This window comes from Patagioenas fasciata, chromosome 4 (assembly GCF_037038585.1).
Source record: "Patagioenas fasciata isolate bPatFas1 chromosome 4, bPatFas1.hap1, whole genome shotgun sequence".
Taxonomy (NCBI): Eukaryota; Metazoa; Chordata; class Aves; order Columbiformes; family Columbidae; genus Patagioenas; species Patagioenas fasciata.
In genome coordinates this window covers 24851352-24870305 of record NC_092523.1, presented here as the reverse complement: position 1 = coordinate 24870305, position 18954 = coordinate 24851352, and the positions used below count along the sequence as shown (strand labels likewise).

Genomic DNA, 18954 nt, shown 5'->3' with positions numbered 1-18954 from the left:
CAAATTTAGTCTAGTAAGATGAATGAAATTTCATCTGGTTCAAGGTACGGATGAAGACTGAGGCCTTAAATTAGCATCTGACACTGACTGAGAAACTGAGGAACCTGGAGACAGTTGGCAGGGGGAATCACTCCAATATATGAAGTACAGATATGTGGAAAAAACAGCTGTGCTCTTGTTTTCTACACTAAAAAAGTGGGAACCCGTTGCACTCCCTTTGAGGCCACCCTATTGGGGCTCCACTTCAGTGCCTTACAGAAATTTTCTTCCCTCTAGTTAAAACAAAAGCACAGGCTAGATTCTGATAATATCTGTGCTATCCAGTCAGTAAATCAGGAATCACTCCAATTAAGCTAGTAGATGAGACAAGTTTCAAATTTCCTTATTGCAATGGTAAAAGGTTTTAATAATAGCAATAGGCATAAAGGCTGTTACAAGTGATCAGTGGTTCTCAACCTCTTCTAAATCATAAACTCATGTTAAAAGATATAAAGAAAGTGAAGAGGACTGCCATCCCCAAAAGCATGTCCACAGTTCCTCCCATCTGTTACTTGCATTTAGTATTCTTAAACAAGAAGAACTGTGAAAAAGGGGTTTGTTGCTACAGCAGCTGCAAGCGTTATTTACAAAAGAGTTGAGTGACCACCATGTGATTTCAGGCCCCAAAACAGTTTTCCCTTAATCAGCTGAATTTATGCACTGAAAAAGAAAGTATTCTGAAGAGATTAATTGTCCTTTTTATGATCACATACAGAACAGCCAAAACACCCAACCTTTGTTGTTGTTGTTTTTTGTTTTGTTTTGTTTTATATCATTCTTTATTTCACATCAGGGGAATAGTATCTATACAGAATGGAAAAGATATTAACATAATTTCAATACTTCAGTTTCACATTATCTGAAGCATTTGCGTTTCTGTTCCATGCAGACTTCAATTTAAGCTATGCAATGCTGGTTATTACACATACCCATGCGTAATAATATCCAAGCTCATGAGCACAGTGACATCACAAGTGACATTTAATTCTGTTGTACTGAGAGACAAGAAAAAGTTTTCAGCAGACCAGGGAGAACTGTAGGTGTCTGATATTTCCATGTACCATTCTACCAGATGAGGAATATACACAAGCACAAAATAATTAAGATAGCAGAATATTAATTACAAGCAATGCATGAGAGAGATGCATGAAGCAGCCTTATAATATGAATTTCTGAAACCATGTACATTAAACAGCTGGTTCTATTTTTAACGATTTTTATTGTGTAAGCACACATGCATACAGCATGACAGAGAGCAGACTTTGCTTGGAAATGCAGCTTGTTGAGCACCATAACTTAAGCAACTTATGAACGCCATAATTCAACCACACAAAACAATACAGCACATGAAATGCAAGGCTTGTAGGAGAAGGTAATAACTTTCTTTAGGCTAGAAGATAGATCAGTTGAACAAAAACCCAAACAGGTAAGCTTTCAAGCATACAAGTTGCTTTTAAAAACGGAAGTCAAAAGCTTCAAGTACAGATTGAATGTATTTTGCCTCACTTCTGCCCTGGGGTTAAAAGGTTTGTGGTGACTGCTAAGCGGACCTAATGGCTTCTTGGTGCTGGTGTGGGAGGTTCTTCTCCTTCCATATTCCATATTTGTCCCTTCTGCTTGCCCTGGCACTTACTTCAATGAATGGTTCCAAGAACCGAAGAGGCAGAAAATGGATTTTTCTTTCCTCTAGAGTTATTCTTATGTCAGTTTAGCTTCCTGAACCAGATTACTGGGAGCTCAGAGGAGCACAAGTGCTGGAACAGGAAGGCGGAAGAAACATGCAAGGAAAAGAGAGCAGCAGGACTGCACATTTCAGTGGCTGCTGGCCATTAGACTGGCTTAGCTGCAGTAGCAATCCACTGTTTTAGACCAGAGTTTTATCAACATTGGCACTAAAATATTGGATGGTGTGATTGCTGATTTACTAAAAAAATACAATTTAAAATAAAAGGAAATTGTGACAATAAGTATAACAAGTTGTGTCTGCAAATCACAGTGAGCCTACTTCTCCCATCTCATCATCCCAGTAGCTGTTTCAGTGGATCTACTCCACTGTGGTTCCACGATGGGGGAAACTAAACTTCCCGTACCTTTTGAAAACAAAACTCTCTACCTCATTAATGAGGCTGGTTCTATTACTTTCTTAGTGTGACATCTAGTGTCAGACACTAAGCATGCTTCAGGCAGTGACTGCTGCTAATCCAAAGGCATTAAAGAATCTGTTGTACAGAGGAGTTTCACATCTCCCCTGCGGTGGGGACCCCGATCTAAATAATGTCAAAATCAGTTCAAAAACAACAGACATTTTCTTTAGAATACAAAACCATCACCGAAACAAACACTGGCTATACGTGCAGAGTTAATTAAAGACAGATAAGATATAAATGATATGGAAACTATGCTAATCTGTTTGGGAGCTCTAAAGCAGGGTTTGAAGGATAATGAACCCAAGATCCCTGGAACAACCATTTCAGCTCAGTCTTAAAGTAATGTAAGAAGTGAATTTTTTATAGTAAGAATGATTCCCAGGGAGATGGCAGAGTCCCCATCACAGGAGGTTTTCAAGATGTGACTGGACAAAGTGCTAGATAATCTCATCTAGGTGCCCTTTCCCACAAAAGCCTGGAATATATGATCTTTCTATGTCCCTTCCAGCCCGGACTGTTCTATGATACTACTTGTTAAAAGTTGAATGTTAGGCCTTTAAGATGTTATCTAGTCCACCTCAGACCATTTCTGCTACTTCTACAAAGTAAAATTTTGAAGAAAAATATAAGGAATAGTGAATATTTGTCATACTTAACCAGACATGCAGCTGTGTTGTACAAAGATAGTGACAGAGCAACAGAAAAATCACATATTGGAAGTGTTGCTGATAAGTCTAATCCAAGAAAGCAGCTTTACTTATACCATTTGCTACACTGAAAGAATAAGCAAAATTAAAATGGACTGGGTCATGGCAAACATTTTCTGATGCAGAATAGGAGATGAAACATTGGTGGAACTGCTCAGATATTAAATGGAGTAATTTGAAGGGAAATAATACATATTTAATAAAAAGAAGAAAGCTTACAGAAATTCCCAGTAGTTTTAATTTATTTCTCTTCCTGTCTCTCACTAGGAATTATCATACTGAAGCAGATAACATGGTATATGCAGTCCCACATTCAGTCTGTGACAGTGATAGACAGTAAATGCACAAGATCAAGCCTGAATTTCTGTAACAAACAACTAGGACATAAGCCCTCTATATCAGGAATATAAACAATTACCTGCTGCACTGATTTCCTGGAACAAATCTAAGATTATCTGCATGGTCTTCCAAGGTGCCTTGGGTTCAATGAACATTGAAGAATGTCCATTTGATTTCTGCTTAATTCAAAGTCTATTTTATTTGATCAATTCACAGGAAAAAGTCAGATCCAAAATTATTAGACAGGGAACTCATCCCTATCCTGATCGCAGGGTCAGGAAATCTAAGTTGAAGATTCCAGGAAACGGGAAGAGAAAATAGGGGAAGTGCAGCTTTACATACATCTGGTTTCAGGCTCTTTCCCAACTGCTCTTGGTCATTGCCAGAAACTAGATAGTAGATGGGTCTTCATGTGTGTGATATAGTGCAGCCATTCTCATGTAAAATTAAAATTATTTTTACATTTTCTTTTTCCTTTTCTGCAAGAGGATGCTCCTTTGCCTAGGCAAGTTGACCTGTTCTAACTGTGCTTATTTTAAAATAATAATAATTCTAAATATATATATACATGGTGATGACATGACTATTCAAAATAGACAACATCACACAACCTTATGAAGTCAGGCTGCCTAGACAACAAACTTGTTCGCATATTTACACTCTGTGAAGGTAGTTCAGATGCTGATAGAGACACATGGTATGTTAAGAAGCCAATATAAATTAAGTACGAATTTTTAATGTATAGGAACCAAGATGTCATATGGCCCATATAAAAATGAGATCACGTCATTAAAAAGCCCATGGAAATCCACAGAGATACAACGCTGGCAGCAGGTTTTATAGACAAAACCAACAAACAGCTGTGTGGCTTGTTTACTTATTAGTCAATAAGAAGGTATGCAACATACATTCTTGTTTGTCTCCCAAACTTTTTCCAACAGCATTCATCATTTTCAGGCAAGCTTATGTCAATTGGGCAAGAAAATACCTATGACCATACAGCCCCATACTATGTGACATCAAACTGATTGCTCGGTGAGGCCAAGGCTTCTAAGCAACAGAAGACTGCGAGATTGCCACTGCAAGCCTTCAAGAACAGTAACTGGTAACAAATAATCTTATTACTCACAAAAAACATTAGAGTGGCCATTTGATAGAACACTATTTATTGCAAAAGTTAATCAGAATATAAATATGGCTATCTCACAGGCAAGAACTAAATGACCTGAAAGAGTCCTGCTCTGAGAAACCTCCTGCTGTGACTATAAAAATGAACCAAAGAATTCATCAGCATTACAATTCCAACTGATCAAGAGTGAAATTACTTTTATGCACATAAATTTTCTTCTTTTTTTTTTTAATGCTAAGGCAAATTCTTTTCAGAGTGCTGTTGTTACAATGGTCTGAGAATATAAGAGAAGCAAGGCTCGTGAGTCTGTGTAAGCAGCACCCTTTATTAGACCTACTAATAGTTTCGGGGAAAAAATGGGCATAATTTTTGACACAGAGGCCCTTCTTCAAGTCCGAAAGAGAAGCTCTAAACTTAAATACAAGTTGAGAATACTTATGCAGTCCCACAGCTAGTTAAGCTGCCCTTGACCCCACTGGCATGTTCTGTGTGTTCCCATCATTTCCCATTCAGTAACATTTGGGTGATCCAAATGGTCAGCCAGATTAGGGACTTTACAAAGTGATCCAGTTGAAGATCCAGCTCTTACTTAATTTGTACTTTTCAAAATCAGTCCATAAACCAGCTCCACACTTCACTACATGAAGGCTACTGTTAGCATAAGAGAAGGAAGACATAGATTGCTGGGGCAGGGCAGCACTGCTCCTTTCTGCATAACCTTCACTTATATCAGTTTAAAGACATCTTAGAATCCCTTTCTGAGTTTAATTAGATACATTAATTGGTTGGATTGTCTGAAAGAAAACGCAGTTATAAAATCTGGAGTGTGTATGTTACTAAAAAAAAAAAAGAGAATAGTGGAAGTTCTCTCCTCGGAAAACAGACAGAAATAATTTATTGCCCATGGAACAGAGGAAGATAAGGAGGAAAGTTATTTAGCCTTAAATGGAATCATAAAACAAATATCTCTGTTGAATCTGTTATTTTTAGTAACTAGCAACTAATTTTAATTCCTAGGTTCATATTTTGAAGGTGTTTTGTGGATTCTTTATGAGAACTCATTACTTAACAGCTTAGTATCTGTTTTGTGAAAACAAGACTTCCCACTGGCAACCAGGCATTTACGTGCTTCTCTTTTTGTCTGTGAGTTTTCAATGTGTAATGATTAAGTTTTACCTCAAGTCTTCACAAGGACATTTTGTACTGGCATGGTATTGGAAATGAGAGTACAGGGAGAGGGATTAAAGGGTCCGTGTTTCAATATGTTGTTCTACTTTCTAAAGTCTGGTGTAATAGTCCAACAGCGTCACTGGGTGTCGATGAAAGATGGAGTAATTTACAAGAAGTGAATTCATATTATATAGATATAAGTCATGGTGTATAAACCACAAACATGCATGTGTACAAACCTGGGCTGGAGTGCTTTGGCTACAAAACCCATAAGGCTTTGGCTGATAGTAATTGTGTCAGATTACGTATTCTTTCTATGAAGAAGCCACAATGAGGTAATTCACTAACTTTACAAACAAGCCTAGTACCTTGTCCACCTGAAAAAATATTTATGTGCTTTGGCAGTTTAGGATGGTCCTTCTTCCTATGAAAAAAAAAGTGCTTGCCAAGCATATCAGGACAAAATTGTCTAGGAATCTTTAAGATACAACATCGATGTGTCTAATGACACATTACGATTTATTTCCAAGCACCTTACTGATTGAACACTTACCCACTGTGGCAGAAGCTGATGACAGGAGAGACTTTCCCCAGGTACCCCAAGCTCCCCATCTACTTCCTTTAGATGAGGAATCTGTGGCCTGTAAGAATAAAAATATTACTGCACTGTCTAATATTCATGTTATCCAAAGGCAGGAGGAAACACAAAGAACCTGTCGGGCAACAAAGTCTGGTGCATAATAAATGATGACAGATTGGGCTTCTGTGCAAAAGAAAATAAAATGGGAAGCTTAGTTCAGATCACCTGTTCCTAAAAGCACCTAAAACTCAGAGATGTCTTTATAGATGCCCTAATATTTCCTCAGGCACACGATCCTATAAAGCCATACAAGTTTATCAGGGCTCTTATAAGGGAGAGGCAGGAACCTGTCTCACCCCAAGTTCTACCAGGACCTAGAGTGAGAGTCTTCTCTGCTTGAGTCTCCTCAGAGGTATAACCCAGTATCTGTGCAACAGGGATCTCCAAACAACCAAGGTCAGTAAAAGCATAGCCAGAGGAGGTGCTTCCCACTCTTTACATTAATCATAGAATTATTTTGGTTGGAAGAGACCCTTAAGACCATTGAGTCCAACCATAACCTAACTCTGGCACTAACCCATGTCCATAAGAACCTCATCTCTGCATCTGTTAAACTCCTTAAGCAATTATCAATATTCCATATTTAAACCATATTAAGAAACTGTTGCCTTGAGAAAGTCATCCCTAGACAATCAGCTTAAAACCAAACTCTGAAGTATCCCAAGACGGCTCTGCCATTGCACAGCATACAGATCCCCTGTCACCTCTTTGAGGTAGGTTCCTCTCACTGGTGGGGGACCAAAACAATGTGTTTTAACCTTTCTCAGTTTATGGATGCCTGAAAATTTTTCAGTGGAGATGAGAATATCTTCAGCTATGTAATGAGTACTGGATTTGGATGCAATGTACATTGCAAAAAAGTCTTGGTTTTCTTAGTTTTCTTTTACTGACTTCTTGCAACTACTTACAGGGGTCCCAGACGTCTGTGGGTCACGAATCAAACACTAGAACAAATCTTTTCACTGAGCCTTGTGAAACACATACTGTATACTTGAAAATTATCCAAGTACAAGACTCAGTGCTGCATATGAAGCTTTGATCCTGTCCTCATCTAGGTTCATTCTGTGGACTGAATGAAGCAGATTTGTACAGAAAGCAGGCTAGAAAGACAAAACTAATGTCATACTGGCAAAGAGAAATCGAACTATTCCTAGCTCCCACAGGCTTGGTGTTGCAATTCAACTTTTTTATTCCCATCCAGGTTCTCTGTATATAACTCCCTAGGTTTTTGTGAAAAACAGTATGTACATTGTACAAAATTCTGTCCTTAAAAGCAGGGAGGGGAGGGCTTTTATGGAAAAGAAAGTATTACTTACTGAACTGCTTTGTTCATGCAGTGTTTCTTCAGATTCAGGTTCTGCATCAAGGCTTACGGTCTCATTGCACTCAGCGGGCATGTCTTCAGCCGACTCTCCATTAGAAGGTAGACTTTCAATTATTTTTTCAGTCACAGGGTTTTTGTTAATAAGTATTTCTCCTTCCTGTCCATCACTGGCACTCTGAGTGCTCTGGCCATGCTCTTCTTGTGAAGACTCATGCAAGATCTCAGCTTCCACGAGGTGTGGTGCTGACTCAGGAGGCAATACCTCATCGCTGGGCATCTGCATTCCTTCAGGTTTTTCTTCAGATGGGATGCCATCACATATGTCTTCAGACATTTTCAATTCTGAATATAGAAAATAAATCAAGACTTTTAGTTCCATAAACATTTGAATAACTATAAAATACGCAGCATTTACCATAAGCTGTTGCTGAAAAACAACACAGCCTTGATGTAAGGCCTCCTGAAGCATGGAGCCCTCTGGCACATGCATCATGTTGGCACTGATAACACCATGGTACTCTCTTCACCTTGCATGACAGCACTCAAGTACAAAGAGCAGCATTACTGTTTTCCAAAATATCATTTGGTGAGTGAGAAAGGAGGTTCCTTTGTCTGTAGAAATCAAACATAAGAGCTTCTGCATGGTTAATTCTAATGTTTCCTATTAGATGTGTATGAGACCACTGGAGAACAGGATAATCTGAGCTCCAACAGCCAGGCAGCTCTTGCTCTCCTCATCCTTTCCGTATACACAGGTTCCTATAGCCTGCTGACTGATGGAGAGGAGGATGACAAATACAGTGTGACTAAAACTGTGGTTATATGTATGTGTTGGAGAAGGGCATAATTTGAGAACGTGACAGGCCATGGTCCCTGCAGCCATTTCATACACACGATGTAAGCATTCATTGCTTACACCATTTCTGCATTACTTGTCTCAAAGGCTTACTGTCTGGGAAGTGCAACGCTTCTCACCTGCTCCTAAAATTCCAGCTGCGTGCTTAAACTTTAATTTTGAAGCCAAGTTAAGCTTGCATGAGTTACAGTTATTGATTTTTGTTTTTAAGTTATGAATCAGTTTTCTCTTATTTACTCCTTATCTTCCAATGTAACTTTCTTTGTCTAAGTATTTTCTGCTACTGTGCAGTCCGCAGGCTGAGGATCCAGGAAGGGAAAGAAATGGTCACTGAGCAAGCTCTGCAGCTGACTAACGAGCAGCAATGGCAGAGTCCAAAAGGACTGTGGTACAGTGATTACTACCACTGACTTGTTAGCAATAACAGTATGCCAGTATGTCTCAGAAGACAACCACTGACAGAGAGTTGTCATTGCAAGCTCTTGACTATATGCTGAGTTGCACGGCATAAAATAAACTCACAGAGTCCTCTCTGTAGATGTTGTCTTTTCATTGACTCCTATGTTAATTAAATATGCTTCAAAGCTTTGTACCTGTTAGGAAGGACTGAGGTTCTAAGAGAGACTGAAGAACAGGAAAAAAAAAAAAAAAAGGGCAAGAAGCAAAATGTAAATGGCATTTAGGAGAAAGCTGCCTGAGAAGCATGTATTTAAATCAGTATTTTTTTTCAAGTCCTTAGAATCATGTACATCTGTGGCTTTAGCAGCCTATTTATCTAACTTGAATGTAGATCATCTGTTTGAACAGTTCCAAAAATAGCATTTGGGAAAAGCGAACAATAAACATAAATAAACAAATAAGCACTGGGTACCACTTATATTACTTCAGTTTACATTGTAACTTAATTATCTTTAGAAAACATGCATGTACAAGTCAGAATCTTTGCATTTGCCACAAGTATTTGCAGTTTTCCATTATGAATATAGCAAACACTATAAAATGAGTTAGTGTAGGTAAATATTGCCATTGTTTTAACACTACTCACTGTGTGATGGGCAGCATCACCTAAAGAAAATTTTTGTAGTTGTAAACCAAATTCCACCATCAGATACAAGGGCTGTCTACCAAAACTTGTAAATCTGTACACACATGCATCATAATTTTGCACAGGGATAAGATCTGAATAAGAAAATGCCCAACACCAGTACAATTTCTAAAGGATCACACGTACATGTGCACATGAATTTTTGTGTGACTGGGTCATCTTTGGGGATCACTCTGGCCACGGTCCCTTCAGTTGTCTGCTAAACCTTCCTTACAGGAGCAAAGCATGTAGCAGCAAATTACCACACGTGTCAGAACCTACGAGCCGTGCTTGACCCATGGGTGAGGCGTCACTCAGGCTGTCACCCGTGAGACTGTATTGATCTAAATGAACTGTCATGACTCCCTACAGACAGCTCATGAGGGAGATGCCAAGGCCAGCCCCGGAGCGGGCTGCAGCGAGCTCCCCGCCCGCCGCCACCAGCCGGTGCTCAGGTGGGACCGGCCGCCCCTCGGGGTCCGGTGGCGGCAGCAGTTCCCGCCGCGGCTCAGTGGCACCTGCCGACCCTCCGCCGGAGTTTAAGGCCGCCGACGGGCGCCTTCAGACGCGGACCATCGCCTCCGCCAGGATAACTTTTTTCCGCCTGGCCGCACTGCGCTCCCCCGCCGCTCCGCGGGACGCCCCGGGCAGGGCGAGCGGAGGCGACGCCCCAGTCGGGCGACCCGCGCTGCCGCCGGCACCTCCCGCCGCCCCACCGGCACCTGCCCCGCGCCCAGGGCACAGCCCGAGCGTCGCTCCCTCGAAGCCGCAGCGGCCACACCTTCCCCTTTCCCCCCCTTTTTTTTTCTTTTCGAAATCGCCTCTGGGTTAGAGTTTTAGTGAGGAGCCCGCAGCCAGTTTCGAAAGCGGCAGAAAAAGGAGAAATCGCTGTGCCCCTTACCGCTCAGCTGTCCCCGGGCCGGCGCGCCCCCGGTTGCTGCTCCTTCCCCGCCCCGCCACGTCGGCAGCAGCGGGAGGAGGAGGCAGAGCGGGCCGGGCAGCCGCGGGCCGGCCGGGCCGCAGGGGGGAGGGAGAGAGGCCGGCTCTAGTTCCGCCGCTCTCCTTCCGTGTCTCTGAGGCGGCTGCCTGTTGCGGAGGGGCAGCTCCGCGCCGCTGCCCCCGGGCTCCAGGCTGCAGGCCGGGACGGCAGCGCTGACCCGCCGCGGGGAGCCCCCCCGCCGCCAGTGCCGCCCCTCACGGCCGCAGCTCGGCGGAAGGCGCGGTGGGAGCAGCGGCGGCCGGAGCGGCCCCCGCGTCCTCGCTGAGCGGGGAGAAGGGGTGCGTTTGCAACGCTAATGCGATAACGATCATACTGAGGCGTTTAAAGTATCAATGAGACAAGTCACTGAACTGGCGTCAGTTGTTTTTTGCAGAAAGTTTAATCCTTCCTCAAAGCGGGCTGCAACGAGCCACCTAATGAAGTGCAGGGTTGCAGAATTAAACAACTGAGATTTAGTTTTTCAGATGTCACTGCGCACCGTTGTTACATCTGTGTTTACAGGAAAGACCGCTAAAATAAACCGGGAGGTGCGTACACACATTTCCAGTAAGTTGGTGTCGGCGCTGGGCGCCCGCAGGCACGCCAGGGGTACGTGGTTGAACAAAACAAGGGGATTGCAGGCTCTTGCCCAACAACCTGCGGTTCCTGTCTCTGTCTAATTCCTCATATTCTTTCCCCTTTTTGCTGCTTCATTTTAAGGCGAAGCATGCCCTTTTACTGTGATAAAAGGCCATCCCATTGTTCAACATCACATCGTATCCATCACTACTCTTCCTTTGTGGAAGAAATAAACACTGTTGGCACAGGAAGCAAAATAATACAAGTTGTGAATCAGAGGAGAGCTGCTAGAGGGGATCACAAAAGCAAGCCCCGGTGCTCAGGAGCATCATCCTACGTGACTGAAACGCTTATCAGGCAAAGGTCTCTGAAGTTTCCCAGTAAGGTATGTGGTGGCAGAACAAGTGTTTGTATCGCTAAGTAGAAAGTTTATTTTGAAGGTGTTCCAATGAGAATTTAAGTATCAGGGCATGCTGGTAGTTCTAGCATATTTTAGGTTAATTTATTAGTGTTTAGATGTATTTATTGAAAATGAAATCGTGGCCCTAAGGATTTCCCTCTGCTTTTCAGTGGAGCTCATGTAAGAGCAAGGGTAGCGTCTTAGCAGGAATCACAGTAAATGAAGCTCGATAGCTGGAGATTGTTTTTCCCCATGATGAATGGTTATTTTGAACTGTAAAGTGGATCTTACACTGCCAGTTTTGCTGTTTCTGTACAAAGTAATGCATGTTTTAGAACTACAAGACAGTATTAATCGCTACTGTAACATAAAGTTATTACTTCAGGATGGGATTAAAATTATAAGTGCATAAATGTGCATGTCTGTCTATTGGGATAGAAGGATGTGTTAGTTTCCTAAGTTCTTAGATTAGTTTCTTGCATTTTCTGACTTTCTTTCTCTTTTCAATAATTAATTTCATTTGTATTCTCTCACTATGGTAATATTGTAAATGGTTTGAAATAAATGAGCAATAAAGATTGAACAGTTCTACTCATCTCAGATTTCACTCAAGTTTGTTATTTCTCTGAGTGTCATGATCCTCCTTTTTTAGAAAAGATACTTGCCTTTTAGTAAATAGATAAACATAAAGGTGGAAGGAAACAACTACTTTTGTCTGCTTTTAACAAAACACTGAAGTATGTATAACATTTGGGGAATATATTCATCTTCTTCCAGCAATTGCACTGGTAAATCTGAGTGGTAAATATGAGGGCTATGGCTTGCAATTAATGGTAATATGCATATTTTGCTGTTTAACGTAAGCTTTATCAATCTTTATATATAAATAAATATAATATTTTTTATATATATATATATAATAGCACTGTAATTAATTGGAGAGATACTCTTGAATAAGAGCCTCTATAGCAGCTACTGTATGTTAACCAAACATATGTCTGTTTCTGTATTTGTTAGAGTAGCATGTAGATTATATTCAAGTAGTTAAACTGTTACATTCCAAAAGAGGAATGAATGGTTTGGTAGAAGCAAGGTCTTACCTTAGGATTTTATCTCATCCTAGGGATGAATAGCAAAATCATTCTAGCTAAGGGCAGACAACTGTGAGGTGTGTATGTAAAGCTTTAAAAGGTGTCGTTTGGAAACCACATGTGGATATTCTTGTCTGTATTCACAGAAATAGGGAAATAATCGTAGAATCATAGAGTACCACCATAAGGCTCATCAGCATAACAGCAGAGAATATGAATTGTCCATATTCTGTTACTTACTGTCCTGTCTTTCCCTTCCTTTTCTGGATGATTTCATTTCACTTGAAGCTGAGTAATGAAAGATAATGTACAGAAGATTCTTTTCTCTGCTTTCTGAATCATTGAAATGTTAACTCTTGAATGTGTTATACTATGCTAACCCATAAAGGTAGGTTGTAGTGTGGCAGTTCTGTATTTAGATCTCAGCTCAAATGGAATTTCTGACCAACATTAAACAGACATAAAGAGAGGCTGGTGTATGTCTTTGCCAGGAAAATAACCCAAGTGTTCGAGCATTCAGTTCTGAAGTTGCTGCTCTGTTTTAAATAAATAATAAAAAAAAGACCCCACCCACTGTTTCTGTGTTCACTATTTAACCCAATCACAACACTGCTGGAACAGGAGAAATGAGTTTTCCATTGCCATTAAATGGAAATTAAAATAAGATAAACAGTGCTTTTGCAAACCAGCCTTGATAAGAACTTGGCAGCTAAATTGGTGTAGCTAAATGGAAAAAAAATGCACAATAATGGATATAGACTTAGATCATTATTCAGTTCAGAGAGGAAGATGTTTAAATTCCAGTGTAAAATTTGCTCAAAAGAAGTATTTATTTTCATATTGATTTGATGAAGACAGAAAGTTGTCCAAAAGGTTCATTTTTTTCCCCTGCTTAATGTATTGCGACATGCGAAAACACATAGTTCAATAATAACTGAATAATGGGGAAATTACAGTAATGTATGGGGAAAATACATCTGGAGGAGAGCAAATGCCATTTCATAAGCTGTCGGTAGATGGCACAAGCATTTATATAAAATGTTTGGGTGTTCCTAAGTATTATTACACAGTAGGAGAGAGTTACAGGAAGTTTCGTTTTCTCTTTTCCTCAGTACATTTTCTGCTTTTTCGGAGAGCAGGGATTTCCGGTGAGAAACTCTTCATTTTATTGATTTTATGTGGCTGCTAGTTAGCCGAAACTTTTATATTCTGCATCTTATTTGAAAATGAGCCATGTTTGCCATAAAGGGTTATTAGCAAGTTTATGATGTACTATCAATTGTATGGGTAAGAATTGAGATTAAAGTTGCTTATGTTCAGTAAATTTACCCAAAGAAGCTGTCCAAATAGCAGTCTCTTTGTATTAGCACTGCGGCCGTAGTTAAGGGGGTCACAGTGATTTAATGGAAATGAAATAATTTTTCTACAGTTCAGGAACAGGTCTAACTTGATGATGTTTCATCCATGTGAAAGACATTTTTAACATTTGAATTTTGTATTATACTGATAACTTGCGAAGTGCATGCCTTACTACTGAACCATCATAGCTCAATGCATTCTGTACATTTCTTATATGAAAGTTTGGTCAGTTTATAGTGGAAAAACTCTTAAAACCTGAATTTTGATCTCTTCTCTTACTCTTTAAACACCAGGGCAATTTCTTGCTATGATCTTGGTTTGCTTACCTTACTGGTTTGCTTCTCTGCTTATATCTTGATAATGCTCTTTTTGTCAGATTTGAAGACTTGAGGATACTTTGGAATTAAGAGGGATGTGACTATAAAGGATAATTTTTTCAGTGTTAGCTCCCAAATCATGGGTCATGTGTTATAGCAGTTCTTAATTTTATTGCTTTGTAGCATATTCTAAAGAGAGTTTGAAAGTACTTGTAAATAATTTGACTGAATGCCAGGATATAGGAATGAGAAAGAAAATTAAGCACATGTGAAAGTATCATATCCTTCTTTCACCTAGTCTCTGGAGGTTGCTGAAACCTTGTCCTAAGAAGAAATAATAATTTGAAGGTAGCTCTTTCTTTTTTTTCTCCCCAGATTTCTCTTGAAGCTACGTATTTTGTTTGACTTTACACACATTAGTAGTGTTGCCCAAACAATTGGAAGAACAGGATAGAGCATGCTGATTATCTTTTGTTCTCTGCATATGCCCGAATGCCTTTTGAGGGTTTTGGTAGTAAAACTGCATATAATTTTTCCAAATGAAAATCTGGAAGAAGCCTGGAAAAGTTTTGCCATATTGCCTTATTATTTCTAGATGATTTCCAAGCCTGGTTTCATGCATTCTTTACAAAAGAAGACCTCAGTGGACTAATCTTTTGTTATAATGTTGAGATTTCTTAATATAGATTGTGTTAGATCAAAGACAATGTGCATTTTAGACCCAGTAGTGTAATTCTAATGTAATTGTGGAATGGTTAATGGTACAGAGGATGTAATCCTCAAGGTTGTAGCTTTAGTCCAACAAGTGACAGCTATTACTATCATATTGCAGAGACACTAGAAATATAAACTCACAATTCAGCCATTTCGATATCAAGGAAAACTGAAAGTTTTGAATAAGCACTATGGAAAGCTCCAGACAACAACTACAATTTAGAAGTAATGGGAGGAAAAGGGGAAGAATGAACAAAAGTATTTCAGAAATCTGGTAAACAACTTTAAATCAATCATTTTTACACATGTAAAAATGTTAGCTAAGTTCTTACCAGTTCCTTTTTCAGAAATGCAGTCTAATGGCTTTATGGCAATATCTAAAAGGAAATTTAAGTCAGCATTCACAATGGCTGACTTAAACAAAGGGAGGCTGTCTACCCTAAACTCCTATATTCAGAAAGGAAAACTGTCCTTCATTATGGGAAATCAAAGCAAAGCCATGGTTGTGACGTTTCTCTGAATTGTGTTTAAATAAGCCTCTCACATCAGAGATGTTTGAGGTCAGTGTCATTACGTCTGGGATAGATTTTCTGTACAGAGGTTTTACAACTGGTATTTTTTTGTGTAACATGCAGATCTTTTCAGTGTGTGTTTGGTGTCCTCTGTGTACATCTAACAAATCAGACGTAGGGACACCCCACTTTCAGAGTCTAAATTCAGGAGATGCTCAAGCCCAGACAAGAAGTGAACTCCTCTGTGGACTTCTCCATTGCATAAATATAGAACATCCTACTCCTTGCCCCAGTTTCCCCAGTTAAAATAGGAACTAGTGACCAATCCCAGCTACCTAAAGATGTTCAGATTTTGATTCACTCTTTTGAACCTCCACCCTATGTTTCAGTCCACGTTTTACAGTCACAAATCCATTTTAAAAAATTATCTGAGTCTAGTTGATATCCTTCAGGAGAGAGTCTGAGGAGAGGATGGCCATGCTGACCTCTGATCAAAGTCTATTATACAGTGTGGGAAGTCTTCATAATATGTTGAATCACAGCAGTAATTCTGTAAGTAAGCAGCAAATTTTAGTCACATTTTTTCTAAGAAACAGACTCATTATAAATAAAACACAGCATATTTACCAAATAGAAATTTCAGTCATGTTCTCTTAACAAAAAAATGCTTCTCCTGAATGATAACAGGTGTCTTCATTTTTTTTTGAGTCAAAAGGAGAGATGAGAAGTCGGAACCTTAAAAATCAGTCTCTGTGATGGATCTTGAATGGCCACTTGATACAATGTGGTTTTGTTTTCATTTGTTTGTTTTCCTACAGGATTAGAACAAAGATGGACAGATAAGAAAAGGATTAAGCATCTCCAAGGAACTAGAAACCAGTGTGACAGAAAATATGAGATCTTTCAGAAACATTTTTCTTTATGAGTGCCTGTTCGCATTAACTTTTTGGAAGCATTGCAGCCTGTCTGTGGAAAATGAACTCTTTATATCTGCTTCTAATGATTTTCCAGAAGATGGTTCTGACAGAAAAATCAAGAGCCTGCCACTCCTGTATAAAAATAGTCACCAGTCCAAAGCTAATTTTGACTGGGTTGTGATACAAAATACTACAGAAAGCCTGTCATTGTCAGAAATCACAAATGACAATGTAAAAAAACTAGTAGCTTTATTATCTAACTTCAGACAAGGCTCCAGGTTACAAAATCTGACACTGACAAATGTGTCCGTGGACTGGGATGCTCTTACTGAAATTCTTCAGACTGTATGGCACTCATCCATTGAATACTTCAATATTAACAGTGTAACACAATTGTCAAACATCAGAAGATATTACTTTGACTATTCAGGTACCTCTATGAAAGCACTGACGGTGAAGAAAGCTTTTATCACAGATCTGTACTTCTCACAGGATGACCTGTACAAAATATTTGCAGACATGAATATTGCAGCCTTGACAATAGCTGAATCAGAGATGATACATATGCGGTGTCCTTCATCTGACAGTCCCTTTAAATACTTGAATTTTTTCAAGAATGATTTAACAGATTATGTTTTTCAAAAATGTGACAAATTAACTCAACTGGAGACACTAATCTTACAGAAGAATAAATTTGAGAGCCTTGCCAAGGTAAGCTTCATGACCAGCCGTATGAAATCACTGAGATATCTGGACATGAGCAGCAACTTGCTGCGTCACGGTGCAGCTGATGAGCGATGCCAATGGGCTGAATCTCTGTCAGAGCTGGACCTGTCCTCAAATCAGTTGACAGATGCCGTGTTTGAGTGCTTGCCGGTCAACATCAAAACCCTCAACCTCCAAAGCAATCAGATCGCCAGCATCCCCAAGGGGGTGGCTGAGCTGAAATCCTTGGCAGAGCTGAACCTGGCATCGAACAGGCTGGCTGACCTGCCGGGGTGCAGCGGCTTTAGTTCTCTGGAGTTCCTGAACATAGAGATGAATTTGATCCTCACCCCATCTGCCGACTTCTTCCAGAGCTGCCCCAGGGTGCGGGAGCTACAAGCCGGGCACAACCCGTTCAAGTGTTCCTGTGAACTGCAGGACTTTTTGCGTCTGGAGAGGCGGTCTGGGGGGAAGCTGGCTGGCTGGCCGGCGGCGTACCTGTGCGAGTACCCGTCAGGCTTGCGAGGAACGCAGCTGAAGGATTTCCACCTGAGCGAACTGGCTTGTAACACGGCGCTCCTGCTGGTGACGGCTCTGCTGCTGACGCTGGTGCTGGTGGCTGTTGTGGCCTTTCTGTGCATCTACCTGGACGTGCCGTGGTACGTGCGGATGACGTGGCAGTGGACGCAGACGAAGCGCAGAGCTTGGCACAGCCGCCCCGAAGGGCAGGAGACCGTTCTGCAGTTCCATGCGTTCATTTCCTACAGCGAGCACGATGCGTTGTGGGTGAAGAACGAGCTGATCCCGAACCTGGAGAAGGGGGAGGACTGTGTACACCTGTGTCAGCACGAGAGAAACTTTATCCCTGGCAAGAGCATTGTGGAGAACATCATCACCTGCATTGAGAAGAGCTACAAGTCGATCTTTGTGTTGTCTCCCAACTTTGTGCAGAGCGAGTGGTGTCACTATGAGCTGTACTTTGCCCACCACAAATTATTCAGTGAGAATTCCAACAGCTTAATCCTCATTTTGCTGGAGCCGATCCCTCCGTACATTATCCCTGCCAGGTATCACAAGCTGAAGGCTCTCATGGCAAAGCGAACGTACCTGGAGTGGCCAAAGGAGAGGAGCAAGCGTGCCCTTTTCTGGGCAAACCTGAGGGCAGCTATTAGCATTAACCTGCCGGTGGCTGATGGAGAGGGATGTGGGGAAACAGACTGAGAATCTTCCTAATGAGATTTCTTCTGTTTTTTCTTGGTGAAGCAATAAATATATTTTGATTTCCATTGTTTGTGAATGTATTTAACATTTTGCTATAGAACCTTGTTTCTACATGGTTATCTATGCTGCTGTCTAGCTGTAAGCAAAATACAACTTAACTTACTGAAAGTCTCTTGAGATTGATGCAGAGATGGCAAATGAGTTTGTATGTGGATTTTGAAATACAGCTGAATTTTGAAATACAGTGAATTCTTCTCAGCCAAATAAAATCTGGAGCAGTTGGCATAGTCACGAGGAAGAGTACTTGAGTTGCTGCAGAGTTTGCAGAACTGCATTAATCACAAGGCTTAGGCAGCTTGTTCACAGGACCCCTTTTACTAAAGCTAGTTTGCAAGAAAGAAAATTTTTCATCCTGAGAAGATGTCTAGAAGTCCAGAGCTTGAGATGGTTCCTGGGTGGTGTTTTCTCAGCTTCAATGAAGCTTAAAAGGGTAGGACCCAGATACAGGACATCCAGCACAGGTAGAAAAAAATGGCCATGCCACAAAAGAGGACTGAGTGAGAAACAAAGTTTTGTGTGTGATTTTGTTTTGTTTTGTTTTTCTTTCTTAAAAAAAAAAAAAAAAAAAGACGAAATATGAGCTACTTCACCTTTTGGGGCTCATAGTTTGGGGCTCATAGTTTGGCACTGCTGTGAGGGAGCAGCGGTGAATTGACAATCAGAAC

General features: G+C 40.6%; 2 protein-coding genes across 4 annotated transcripts in view; one reads left to right on the top strand and one right to left on the bottom strand.

The window, feature by feature from the left end:
• The window catches only part of FAM114A1 (family with sequence similarity 114 member A1), a 36187-nt gene extending 25632 nt beyond the window's left edge, over positions 1–10555 (bottom strand). The window contains exons 1-3 of one of the 2 annotated variants that reach the window (XM_065837491.2): positions 10337–10555; positions 7488–7837; positions 6085–6172 (exon numbers count right to left, since the gene is read on the bottom strand). In XM_065837491.2, coding sequence (XP_065693563.1) covers positions 6085–6172; positions 7488–7829 — 430 coding nt within the window. In that variant the 5' untranslated portion in view covers positions 7830–7837; positions 10337–10555. The remainder of the gene's footprint in view (positions 1–6084; positions 6173–7487; positions 7838–10336) is intronic. The other variant, XM_065837492.2, reaches the window with a different exon arrangement.
• A 15-nt stretch (positions 10556–10570) lies between these two features.
• On the top strand, positions 10571–18292 carry LOC136101102 (toll-like receptor 1). Of its 2 annotated transcripts, none has more exons than XM_065836916.2 (2): positions 10571–11378; positions 16205–18292. In XM_065836916.2, exon 2 carries the CDS (start codon positions 16280–16282, stop codon positions 18227–18229), a length of 1950 nt encoding a protein of 649 aa, XP_065692988.1. In that variant the 5' UTR covers positions 10571–11378; positions 16205–16279; the 3' UTR covers positions 18230–18292. The 2 variants fall into 2 exon arrangements, with proteins under 2 accessions (XP_065692988.1, XP_065692989.1); XM_065836917.2 differs by lacking the exon at positions 10571–11378 and adding an exon at positions 13538–13632.
• Positions 18293–18954: the final 662 nt, after the last annotated feature.